We start from the raw sequence: 13,292 nt of genomic DNA, 5'->3' as shown, positions 1-13,292 counted from the left end.
TTCACTGAGCCCTCCATCTGCATGCCCTGTTGTCATGAAACCACAGGGCCGCTGCCAGGGAACATTCCCTAATCATCCACGTGGACAGATGAGTTTAACCTGTGTGCTCCGCATACTGGATTGAATCTTGTGATCTACTGTAGTCACGTATTAAAATGTCTGGCCTTGAAACAAACAAGTTGCTGAGACAGACTTTGCTCAGCGAGACTGTTAATTGCAATCGGCTGAAACTGAATAGGAACTCGCCCAAGGTGAAGAGCGTGTTTGGTTAGTTCTAGAAAGTGGAGATTGACTGCTCTGAAACCCCAGAAAAAAAAGGACATAGGCATTCAAAACCTGTTGGCTCTCAGCAAAGCAGCAAGTAGAAAAACAGCCTGAAGTAAGGCACTATCAAAGGTACTTTGTTTAAAAAAAAAAAAAAGTGACAACTAGGCTGTGAAAGAGACTGTGTCAGTGTGGCCCGGAGACAAGGAAGGATGAGTGAGGTTCCCCTACGGCATCTCTTTGCTCTCCTTGCTCCTTTGATATTGCTTAATGGATAACACATCACCAAGTCTACGTCTTCTTGGCAATGAATGCTTTAAACATTTAAAGCGAAGGTGGTCTTCCCAAGAGGCCTTTTAACTGACCTAAGCCAACCCTATATTGCCCTGCTGCTCCGGAAGAAGGAAAGAAACAGGCTTGATCTGCCTTTATTGGTTCCATGTGTATTGTCCTAGCTTGGCACCAACCCCCATCAACCTCATATGCCCCAAGGTCTGGGAGCCCATACTCAACAGGGTTCTGCTGGTGGGAGAGCTGGGGGCAGGGCACCTCCCTCAGGCATTCAATGTTGATAATGGCCACGATTCCAGGCTCAGATAGCCACAGCTATTTGGGCTCCAGATCCAGGATCCTAACCTCCTCCTTCCCCTGGGATGTTTCTATTTGGATTTCTGTTGTTTCCCTGCTCTCAGCAGGTCTAAGGTAGATCTGTGTTTCTTCTCGCTTACTCTGCCTGGCTTCCCTCTGGCCCTGTCTATCTTGTCTCTGCATCTGCGGCCAGCTTTCAATTACCCACGCCTGGATTATTTGTGGCAAACATCCAACCAGGGGTTCTGCCACCCAGAACGTTTCTGAGTGCAGACTGACCGGCAGCCACGCTGCTCAGGGAGCATGAACGCGTCTCATTAGGAGCCCGAGCCAGGGGTTCGGAAGGGAAATCTGCCAAAAAAAAAACTGCACGGTTGCGTTTCCCAGCCAAAGAGAAACAACGTCTGTATTATTATTTGTTCCTGATTATCTGTGCCCTCCCTCCTGGCCCCTTAGGACACGGACGCTGATGGCGCAGCTGTTTCTCTAGCAAAATTCAAGAGAAACCGTCACTCTTGCTTTCCCGCTGGCATAACTCCCTGATTTAATTCCGTCTCATTCGCACTCTGGCGGAGTGTGAAGGGCAGAGCCGTGGGGAGGTCAGCAGGGGAATGTAACCCCGTGGCTGGGTCGGTGGAGGCCTGGAACCCGCGCCTGGACAATCTGCGTTCAGCAGCAGCGCAGAGACCCACTCCATCATCTGTACAAATGGAGCGGAAAATGCCAGAGCCACTGTCGCTTGTTCCTGGCTTGCCTTATCTAGGTCAGGTGCCCTCCTGTCCAGTTTACCTTCTGATGATGTTTTGTTTAAAGCAGCATTTCCCATATGGGGTGGGGCCTGTGAAACATTGTTTGGGAGATGTTAATGGGGCAGGAGGCCAAATTCATTTGGAAGAAAGATGCATGCTGAATGTCCTTTTAAAATACTCAGTGACACACTAAAGGCTCAAGAAGATGCTATTTTGGTACTAAAATCAGTTTAATTTCATTTAACTCAGTAATCCTATAACTTCTAAACTTGTTTAGGAACAGAGTAACAGTTTTTGTTGCTGTTGTTTTGATTTCGTTTTTTTTTTTTACAAAATCCCCATGCAACCAGTGTTTCAAAGACCCTATTCTAGTTAATGTTAGTAAGAGTTTCGATCCCCAGCAAGTCTGTGTGGGGAAGATGCAGGGGATGGGGGGTGAGAGGCTGGCCAGCCCTGAGGGCTGACTGGCCGGATGGCAGGCCTGGTCTGGGGGAGACGTTGGGGTTGGGCGGGGCAGGGGGGGGTGGAGGGCTGTGTAGGGGGCGGCGCTTTACCTCTTGGTGCTGCAAGCATCCAGGCAGGTCGGGCACTTCTCACACGTCTCCCCAAAGGCCCCTGGCTCCGTGCACTGGCACTGCCCACAGACACAGTGCCCGCGGTCACTGCAGATCTGGCCATCCCTGGCCTGGCACGTACTGATGTCTGTCGAGCAGTTACAGTTGTCCCCGATGTAACCTGCGTGGCATTTGCATTCTCCGCAGTGACAGTCGCCGTGGCCTAAAGTACACACACGGCACATCAGCGCCTGCCTGCTTACACGGACACACAACCAACCGCCCAGCGCCTGCCGTGTGCCGCACACTGGGGATCCAACAGAATGAGACGCCGACTGTGCCCTCGCAGGCCGTCTGGGCAGACAAAGACGGCCTGGTGCTGACACGGGGTGACAGCAGGGCGCCCGGGCAGTGCGTATGGCCCGGCTGGGCTGAGTGCTGTTCCAAGTCGGTCCAGAACTTGGCCAAGTCGTGCCACAGGCCCAGGACACCAGAGAGCTTCTTCCTGTCTCCCGTGTTATGTGATTAATGGCCCCAGAACCTGTGAATGTGACCTCGTATGGCAAAGGAGACTCTGCAGTGTGATTAAGTGAAGGATTTTAAGATGGGGGAGATTCTCCCGGATTATCCAGGGGGGCCCTAGGTCCCCACAAGGGTCCATATGGGGCACGGGGAGATCTGACTACAGAAGGAGGTGGCAACGGACAGGAGAAGCAAGATGCTGCGCTGCCACCTTTGAAGATGGAGGAGGAGACCTCGAGGAGGCCGGAATGCAAGGAACGCAGTCCTGCAAGATGGAAAAGGGGAAAAGGCGAGGGAAGTGTCCTCGCCCAGACCCTCAGGGCGAGGAGTGCGGGGCGGCCCTGCTGCCACCTCGACTTCAGCCAGAGAAAACGATTTCAGACTCTAACCTCCAGAAAAGAGAACACATCTGAGTTGTTTTCAGTCGCTAAATTTGTGGTACCCTAACACAGCCACGAAGGAAACCAACAGAGTTGTTGCCCCGCAGTCTCAGTGAGACGCTGATTCTTGCTCTGGCCTTGGAGCCACGGGCCAGAGCCGGATGACTCACGAGCAGGTACGGGGGACGGCAGCGGCTAACACCGAACTCGCTACGCGCTGTCAGGCTTTACAGCACGAACTCGACGAATTCTTCCAACCATCCCACGCGCACAAGTGATGAAACTGACACACGGAAGGAGGAAGCAGCTCGCTGACGGCCAGACAGCTAGCGGCTGCAGAGCCGGGACCCAAACCGGGGAGTGGGGCTCCAGGGCCTACGGTCTGAACTCCAGGATCCGTGGCCTCTCAGGAGAAGAGGACAGAGCAGGCCCTAATCAAGATGAGAACCAGCTGAAGGGCCCCCGCTCCCCGCTTGCAGGAGGAACCCTTTCCACAGCCTGCAAGGGAGGAGGAGCTGGGCATCCCCTCCCGGTTCTGCAGGCATCAAGGGCAGGGGAGCTGCTGGGCTCAGAGGACTGAGTAAGTGTGCGCACCAGGCACGCGCGTGTGCACGCTGGACAGCGAGAAGCACGGACAGCACCAGCCTCCAAGGGGGCCAGGAGCCTGACAGTTAGTGGAGTCTCTCTGTTTTGCTAACAGAGGCAGAAAGCGGTGCTACAGATAGCACTTAATTTTTTAAAATCTTCCTTATACTATCACTGCAGCATATTGTCCTTTCTCATGCCATTTTGCAAAGGCTAATATTAATAGCACCAAGAATTTGTATTTACTGAGAACCCACTGACATACTAGCAGGAGACCAGGCAGGCAGGGGATGGCATCAGACAGGGGCGCCTTGCATTTTATTCCCGCTCCTGAGTCAGTTATCCTTGTAGTTGGACCTCAGCACCTTCTAAGACCACCAATGAGTGCGACCCACAATTCACGTCAGGACCTAACTCCAGAGAGCCTCTTCACCCCACTTCCTTCCTGTCCCCGTCCCCAACCTGTCTGCCTGTTGAGCCTAGAATCTGCAGGAGGCAGGGAGGCCATCTGGAGCCGCCAGACCTCCCCTCCCTCCCGTGCATGTGGGGCAGCCTCTCTGCAGCTCAGGGGATACAGAGCCCCAGCAGATACTTTGCTGGGCGAGAGCACCCTCCCACTTCACAGCCAGCGCCGAGGCACATGACAGCCCTCTGGGAGAGGTGAGGAAAGCCAGACCCCACCAAGGAGGAGGCTGTGGAGTACAATTTAACTGCCTGGAAGCTGGCGTGTGATGTGTGGGCCACAGGAGAGAGCTGCACCCCTGCTCATGGGTTATACGGTGGGGGGCGGCGGGTAGGGGCATGGGAGGGAAAGGGCAGCAGAGAGCACAACTCACCCGAGGGAGGGAGGCCTGCACACCCTTCCTCTGCACCGATCCCCGAACAGCCCTGGCAAGCAGGAAACCACGCCCCACGGGAAGTCTTCCCAAATGAAATGGATCCAATCTGCACAACTCCCTAACTCTCGGCCTCAGGACCACATTGGTCAAGAGGCTGTTTTAAATTAAAATGGTTCACCGTCAGGGTGATTTTCCCCCCAACATTTTATTATGACAATTCCAAACCTGCAGGCAAGTTGAAAGGACTGTAAGAGAACCTCCATCCACTCACCACCCCCGTTCCACCATCAGTACGCAGCCGGCTGCTTCATCACACATCCCTCCATCCCTCCATCCATCCATATTTTTTTAAATGCATTTCAAAGTGAGTTGCAGTTATCAGTGCACTTGAGGAGTGGTTTTTAATACAGCTCTGGTCTCTCCAGTGGCTTGTACATCATGCCATCCCGTCAAGCAAAAATAGAGGAAGTAAGAGGCACGGCTGGTGCTGTATTTACAAACAGCAAAGACACTACTCAGGCCAGAGAGACTGCTTTGTTTGACATGGTGAGTGTTGTTTCCCTTCCTTCTCTGTTTTTGGCAGCAATATAAAATGAACCAAATAAAAACCTAGCACGACATTCCAAAGTGTCGAAGGTTTGGTGAGGAGGTAGTATATTATTTCGTCTGGGGTGAAGTATGGGTGTGTGTATGTGTTGAAGGGAGAACTTGCTCCCCATGGTGACTGGGCATCTAATGTGAAAAGATCTGCTGCTGAGAAGATGGCAAAGGTGCCAGCTGCTCTGTACTTCCCACCATGATGGTTAACTGGCAAGTAAACCCAGCTGCCTTGGGTACATCTGACATCACGAAGACCTAAGAGCTCCAAAACCCAGTCCACAGTCAAAGCAGTTGAGGGTGCCCCTAGATCTGGGGTGCAATTACAGAGTTAGGAGTCAAGGGCAGGAGAGAGTGCGAGCTGGCAACTCATCCAAGGTCACCACGGCTCCATGGAGAGGGACGGGACTCACTGCCAGAGACCTAAGCCGTTCCTGAAAGCCTCCTACAGCACGTGAGAGGCATGGACGTGGCGAGAAAGAAATGCTGTGCAAAGAACCTGTGAGTGAGAGCACGAAGCGCCCCGGCCCACAGGAGGAGGGTGGGCAAGCAGGTGGGAGCCGCTGAGGGCCGGGGGACCTCGGAAAGTCCTTATCCACGTGGCGTTTTGGCCTCAAACATTTGCCAAGTCCAACGCAAGGTCCCAGCAAGTCAAACTAGGAGAGAAGCCACGCTCGGTGAAACGGCTGAAGCCACTGGAGTGCTGTCCTCGGGGACTCCCGTGATGGCCCCAGTTTGTCTGTCAGGTGGTTCACCGCCTCTCAAAGACAATGGAAAGCAGCTATGGCAGAGAGGTGACGCATGCCTCGTCCTCCTTCACTCCCACGCAGACCGTGCCGTCTAAGCAGAGGATTCTCTGCCTTGGAGCCCGGGCTTGGCCTCAGAATCCTCCTCAACACTGTCCTCCAAGGAGGTTCTACCGACTGGTGGGAGACGGCCCACAAGGTGCAACCGCTTGCCACGTCGGTTTAAAGTTTCCAAGTCTCCCTGAGAAAGCGTGACCCATACAGAGTGTCATAAACTTCGTAAATCTGGTCACAATTTATCCTAATCCAAAGGTCTCGGACCCTGCACTCGGGCCTCAACCTGCCTTTCCCTCAACCTGCACGTACAGAGATTTCCACATCCTCTGGTCAGCCCTTGGCCTCTCCTAATGCCCTAGTAGGAACATGTTATTAAAATGACAAGGGTCATTCGGTCCCGTCCCCAGGCTCAATAACCCATCAATCACCAGGAGAACTGGAGGGGGAATGGGAACATGATCCTGGCTAACAGCACCCAGAGGGCGGGAGCAAGGACCCTGCATCAAAACAAAGCTCATTAAAAAAAAAAAAAAAAACAAAGTTCGTTTATAACGCTTCCCCGGCACCCTGGCAAAGGGCGCTGAACTTCATGACGCCTGTCTAATACCGCGCGGACACAGAAATATTTTCATTACACAGAGACAGGGATACTGAAGGGCATGTGAAAGCACTTTGTAAGCTGTGAATTGCTACATGTGCAAGCTATTATTAGTACCTTTGTTCGAATGACTGATAGCTAAATGGACAGGAAGTTGTCAATGTGTCTATTTATACAGAATTTCAGCTCTACAGAATTCAGCAGCTTTCCATCAGCAAAACGGTGCTTGTGTGGGCCATGGGCCAAGACGCAGCCCCCCCCACCCCACCCCCAGCCGATCAAGTAGAATACTGGCTATTCAGAGGCAGGGACGCCCCTGAAGCAGGCGGGGAAGGAGCTGCCAGAGAGGAGGGAGGGGGCACGTGAGGAAGCCCCAGCGCCAGTGCTCTGTAGAGGTCAAGAAGGGCAAATCCTACAGGGCGGTGGGGCGGCGAGGGCAGGATCCAGTGGCAGAGAGGTGAGGAGGTGGCCACAGCGAGCGCGGCAACTCCCACAAGGAATCGGGCTGTGCAGGGAAAGGAAGAGATGGCGGAGAAAGGGGCTGGGGATTTTGAAGAGGGGATATTCGAGCATCCTTCTGATCAAAGAGAAAAATACAGAAGAGAGAACATTTTGGTGGAAGTGGAGGGATCGAGGGAAGAACAAACCCCAAAGAGATCATAGCAGAAAGAGGTTAGTGGGGTGGGGGGGCGAGAGAGAGAGAAAAAGAGAATGAGAGAGCGAGTAGCTGCGGGGTGAGGACTGTGGCCGGAGGAGCTCAGGCTAACCCCAGTCAGCTGCGTGAAAGGCTGGCGGCTGTGCTGGAACCACGTTCAAGTGTCACCTTGGGCAAGTCCCTAAACCTGACGATCATTTCCTCATCTGTCAATGAGGGCAATGCCTTCCTCGTGGGAGTGTCATGAGAAATACTGGTGTTAATGCAAATCAGGCCCCTACCCACGGCAGCCAGCACAGGACCGGACCGCCCCTGCGCCCCTGCAGCTCAGCAAGGAGCTCGGAGGCCGTCGTACTGGACCGCGGTCACAGGGCCGTGCAGGCGTGACCTGGAGAGAGGGCTGAGAAGTCGGGGATCATGCAGTGGGAGGGCACAACCTCTAAACGGGGGGAAGATCAAGGGGGTAGAAGGCAAGGATCTGCAGGAGCGAGGTGCGGGCTGACAGGGGTGGGAGGCGGCCAGCGCCCCTCGTCCTCAGGAAAAGGAGGCGTGGGCGTTCTTTCATGAGGTGGAGGATGAAGGGGAGCCTGTTTACCATGGAACATGGGTGGTGGCTAACAGCAGGGATACAACGAAACATTTGGAAAATGAGGCAGTAGAGTGTGGTGGTTAACATGTGGCTTCTGAAATCACGAGAGCCCGGGGTTGGCCTCCTGAATCTATTTACCAGCAGTAAATGATGTTTAACCCCGCTGCATCTCGGCTCCTTCACTTTAAAATGGGGCCTTATTAAAGGTGTCCCCACTCGTAGGGTTGTTGTATGAGTTCAATCACATAACCTGTATAAAGCGCTTAGTGTTTGGCATATAATAAGTGCTCAGTTAATGCTAGCTAGCTTCATCATTGTCGCTGTTATAATGGGAGTGTGTGGGGAGCGGAAGCTTGGAGTAGATAATCTCAGAGAATGGGAGAGGGAATCATTTCTGCGAGCTTGAATCAAAGACTTCCAGAATTAGGGAGTTCCCTGGCAGTCCAGGTGTTAGGACTCAGCACCTGCACTGCTGGGGCCTGGGTTCAGTCCCTGGTCAGGGAACTAAGATGCTGCAAGCGGAGCAGCTCAGCCGAATTAAAAAAAACAAAAAACAAGCCTTCCAGGGTTAAAAGCTCCCATAAGGTTACGTAATCCACGCCCAGCCCAAAGCGAGAACACCCAGGGCCTGGTGAAGCTGCTCCTTGGCCCCAGAGCCTTGCACGGAGGCCGACACCCAGCAGCACCGGAGGCCCTGCCGGGGGGCACTCCAGCCCTCAGCAGGAACGGGACAGCTAGATGTCTGAGGCACGGCCCATGTGGCCCTCGGCCCCAAGCTGGACTCCGGCCTGCAAAGGCCCAAGGCAGCCCTAGGGTGACCTCAGAGGACCTGCGTGAGGGCCCTGGGGCTGGAGGAAGGAAGGAGCCTGCCTGGGATGAGGCAGAAACAAGAAGTGGGTGTCTTCTCCCCATCCTGGCCCGGTCAGGAGCAAGGGTCATGACCACAGAGACGTCAGACCCTCAGGGTACAAATGTCTCTCCACAGCTGGTCCAAAAATAGTTTCCATCCAGCTCAGGAATGCACTGCACTTCCCTTGCTGATCAGCTTCCGCCCCCTCCCTTCGGCCTCCAGGAGGCCTTTCAGGCTGGCAGAGGGCTGAGGAGGGCAGGGCTGCGCTCAGCTCCCCAGCCCCCCAGACAGGAACGGCACCTCCCTTGCTCCTGTCTCTCCCTCTCCCTATCCCACTATCTGCATCCCTCTCTCACACAAGTAGGTACTCTCAGTTTCTGCCTCCCCCAAGCTCCCCCACGGGCACCCCTCCTCCCACAGCCCCAGCATCCTCCTCCCGCAGCCCCAGCACCCCTCCTCCCACAGCCCCAGCATCCTCCTCCCACAGCCCCAGCATCCTCCTCCTCCCACAGCCCCAGCATCCTCCTCCTCCCACAGCCCCAGCATCCCTCCTCCCACAGCCCCAGCATCCCTCCTCCCACAGCCCTCTGTCTGCCCATCGTCCTCCCCTCCTCTCTCCCCTCTTCTCAGGACAGGCAGCGGGTAAACAGGAAGTGGTTAAGAGAAAAAAGAAAAGGAATCGCTGTGGGCTGGAAAGCCTCTGCTCATTTGGGTGAGTTCCCTGCCTCGGAAGCCAGGTCTTGTCTGCGACGTGGACACCTCTGGGTGACAGCCTGGCCCCGCTCCTGGAACTCTCTAACAGCCGTCTTAAAAAGGGCAGGAAGACCAACCAGAGCTTTCTGTGCCTCCAGCCGCCGGTGTCTGTGTCAGGGGTCCCAAGACGCTGCTGAGCCAGGAGGCCCACGGCCCCGCCCTCCTTAGCATCAGGTTGGGGTTGGGAGCTGCTCCCCGAGAGCCTGTGAACGTAGACGTCCTGGGCACTCACACAAGCTCCATGGGGAACCACAGCCAAGGGCGGGCTGACCTGTGGCCAAACGCACACACAACGCTTCCAGAGCGCCCGGCCTCTGTGTTGGGGCTTTGGACTGGGAAGGGGAAATCCCTCCTAAGAGGCGTTCTTTCTGGTACCTGGCTGACGAGCAAGTGAGGGTTACATCACGGGCCGGGTGTTCTCAGTGTCCCCGGGTCTGGTCCCCGTGGGAACGCGCCCCTCCCACTGTCTCAGTGTTCCCTTCCATGCACTGGCTTTGGTGCCAGAAAAAGGAGAGAACAGAGATTCTGGAAATGCACAGGACTTCTACCCAGTTCCCTCATGAGGGATCTTAGCCTGACTCTGGGCACCTCAGCAGAAACTAAATAAACCTCCAGGGTCGAGAGAGAAGTCACTCTCGAAAGGTTGTGTCCTTCTCACCACAGGCTTCCCGAGCCTGTAAACACAGCCTGTTCTTGCCAAGGATGAGTTACTGACGAGAGAACTTGCCAACTAAGGGCTGCTCCTCTCAAAGACAGCACAGCTCTCCTCGCTCATCACCAACCCCGGAAGGCAGCTCTCACAGAGTCTCCTCAGACCAGCTCGGTCTCACCCTCGTCACTACTTGGAAGCCCTCGGCTGGGGACGCGTCTTCTGGACGGGAGCTACCGTGCAGCCTCACCTGGCTACTTGCTGGCTCTGGACAGCAGTCCGCTTTCTTCATCAATAAAAGAGGGACGGTGGTTTGTCTCCCTAATGGGATTGGGGGAATTCGTTGTACATGTGCAATAAAGAAATGTATGGTTTCAAGAAATTTCTAATTTCACTGAGAAATCAAGTCATTAAAATCTCTTAATAGAGAAACTTGATGGAGCACTTACAACAGGACAGGCATTGTTCTAAGCACTTTACTTGGATTTTCTCATTAGTAGTCCCAATCGCCCTACGTGGTGGTACGATTATTACCCTCGTTTTTGCAAATATGGAAAATGAGGCACAGAGCAGCCAAGTAATTTATCCAAAGTCACACAGCAGGCAGGTGTCAGGGCTGGGATTTGAACCACATTTGTTTGTCTCTGGAGCCCATATTCCTAACCACTATGTGTACGGCCTCTCCAGTATAATCTAGGCATGACTAAGTGATAAAAATGAACACAACACGTAGGATAAATGTTCAAGGTGACCCAGGGTGTTTTATAGTTTAAAAATACGCAACAGGTCCATCCCCAAGGCTAGCTCTTTTAATCACTGATCATTAAATCACTCTTGGCCCCATTTTCCTATCTGTAAAGTAAGGGCGGTAACTACGTGAGCTCTACCATTCCTCCACCGCTGACATTTGCCGTTCTCGGTCAGAGCAGGAGAAATCTGGAGAGCCTGGTACAGACTCCGGCTTAAGCTACAGGTTATGGAACAGTAGAGGAGAGAAGGCATTTTGGGTGCAAGAAACAGGATGCATTCAATTGTGAGGATGAATACATAGAGTGCACAGCTTGGAAGGGAAGTATTTGAAAAGGAGAGTTTGACGAGAATGGGTACCCGGGGGGTAGATATGGGCCTGTTTGTATGCGTGTGTGTTTGTAAGTGTGTACGTATATAAAAAGACAGAAGGAAGGGAGGGAAGGAAGGAAGGGAAAAAGGGAGAGAGGATGACTGTGGAGGAAAGAAGACCTTAGGGCTAGATTGAGGAGTTTGAATTTATCCTGGAGTCCCAAACGTCCTGACAATAAACTCCCATCACTAGAGGGAAACTGAGAGCCTCAGCTGGACGCTGCAGCATTCTCCTGGTTGAGTACTCCTGCTATGGTCTGCCCCTTCCCCAAGTTAGTGTCCACATGGCCTCCTCCATCATTTTCCTAAAATGTAAACGATGTGATGACACTCTTTTGCTTAAAATCCTTCAACAGCTCCTCACCGCCAAAAGCACAGCTTCCACATGTAAACTTTGTGTCCAACATACAAACCTGTTACGAGGCCTACCTCTCACATCTCTTCACTTGCCCCTGCGCCCCCGGGCACCCCAGGTTCTGGTCACTTCAAACCACTCCAAGCCTCTCAAACATGCTGAACTTTAGCATAGTTTTGTTTTGAAACAATTACTTTGGCTGCAGCATGGGGAGCAGATGAACTTGGATGGTGGTAGCACAGATGGGGAGAAGACGAATTTCAAAGAAATATGAGGTGAGTGGACAAGACTTACAACAGGACAGGCATTGTTCTAAGCACTTTACTTGGATTTTCTCATTAGTAGTCCCAATCGCCCTACGTGGTGGTACGATTATTATCCTAATTTTTTAAAATATGGAAAACGAGGCACAGAGAAGCCAAGTAATTTATCCAAAGTCACACAGCAGGCAGGTGTCAGAGCTGGGATTTGAACTACATTTGTTTGGAGCCCATATTCCTAACCACTATGCGTACTGCCTCTCCAGTATAATCCAGGCATGACTCAGTGATAAAAATTAAAACAACACATAGGATAAATGTTCAAGGTGACCTAGGGTGTTTTATAGCTTAAAAATGTGCAACAGATCCATCCCCAAGGCTGGCAGATGGAACGCAGGAGTTGAGGAGAAGGTAGGAAAAAGGATAATTCCTGGGTTTCTGGCTCGTACAGCTGGATGAAAGGTGGAGACAAGGAAAATCAGGAGAGGACGACAGCTGAGAGGAAGATCATGAAATCAGTCTGAGACATCCTGAGACCGAGGTTCATTCAAGACATCCAAGTGGAGCTAAAGGGAGCCTGAGAGCAACACAAGGGTAACTGAAGGTGTGGGCACAATGAGATTCCTGAGAGAGACTCTGCGGGAGAAGACGTCTAAGCTGTGCCTTGGACAATCTCAGCACTGAATGGACTGCCAGAGGAGAAGGATCCCACAAAAGAGCCTACGGTTTTGACTGACAGTGGGGAGAGAGCTCTTCCAGGTGGGCGTGGCCAACAACATCAGCTGTCACTCAACAGTCAAGTAAGATGAGAGCCGAACAAGCCTAAGATGCAGCAGGACACAGCTATTCAGGACCTGGAAGACCTGTTTTGGTGGAAACATGGGCCTGAATCCAAATTGGACTGTGCTGAAGGCTGCCTGGGAGGTGATACATGAAGTCAGTGGGTGTAGACAAATGTTTTGAGGAATATGGCTGTGAATATGGAGGAAAGAGGAGCTTGCAGGGGGGCGGCGGGGAGGGTAAGGGTTTCTCTTTTTCTGTTCCTTTTCTTTTTCTTTTTTTTTTTTTTTTAAGACTGGAGTCCTGGCATGTTCTAAACCTGACCAGAAGACTTGGTTAACAGGGAGAGTATAGATATACAATCACTTATCACACGGATATATTTGTTTACGCATTTGCCTCATCTCATTGGCTTGCAAACCCAAACAAAATCAAAGACGGTGTTTTATTTTTGTTTGCCTAATGCCTAGCATGGTGTCGGGCACACGGTAGATGCTAAGAACGTGTTGACTGGTGGAGGCTCTGAATGACATCAGGACAAGCCTGAAGTCCTGGGGAAGATACCCGATGCTGGAAATTAGAAAAGGAATGAAGTATTATTGATGCTTATAAACTTAAATGTGATTCTTGAGATATTTCAAATTCTTAACAAACGCCCAAGGAACCCAGAGACCTGAGGATGACACGAGAAATCAAGACTAGGAATTCTCTTTCCTGTGGCAACCGCGGTCATGGTTGAACAGAAGTCACAGGCTTTGCACCCGATCATGTTCTTGCACGTTGTTCAGATTTCTCCAGCAAAA

At 52.5% G+C, this 13,292-nt stretch overlaps 1 protein-coding gene across 5 annotated transcripts in view; it reads right to left on the bottom strand.

Annotated features, from left to right (window-relative positions):
• Nucleotides 1-13,292, bottom strand: part of ITGB5 (integrin subunit beta 5) — a 126,346-nt gene that overhangs the window by 7,078 nt on the left and 105,976 nt on the right. For all 5 annotated transcript variants that reach the window (XM_033855724.1, XM_033855726.1, XM_033855725.2 and 2 more), the window contains one exon: nt 2,156-2,378. In XM_033855724.1, the coding sequence (XP_033711615.1) occupies nt 2,156-2,378 (223 nt within the window). The remainder of the gene's footprint in view (nt 1-2,155; nt 2,379-13,292) is intronic.

This window comes from Tursiops truncatus, chromosome 4, assembly GCF_011762595.2.
Source record: "Tursiops truncatus isolate mTurTru1 chromosome 4, mTurTru1.mat.Y, whole genome shotgun sequence".
NCBI classification, from domain to species: domain Eukaryota; kingdom Metazoa; phylum Chordata; class Mammalia; order Artiodactyla; family Delphinidae; genus Tursiops; species Tursiops truncatus.
The sequence above is the reverse complement of the archived record's forward strand: the minus strand, read 5'-3'. Positions and strand labels throughout refer to the sequence as shown.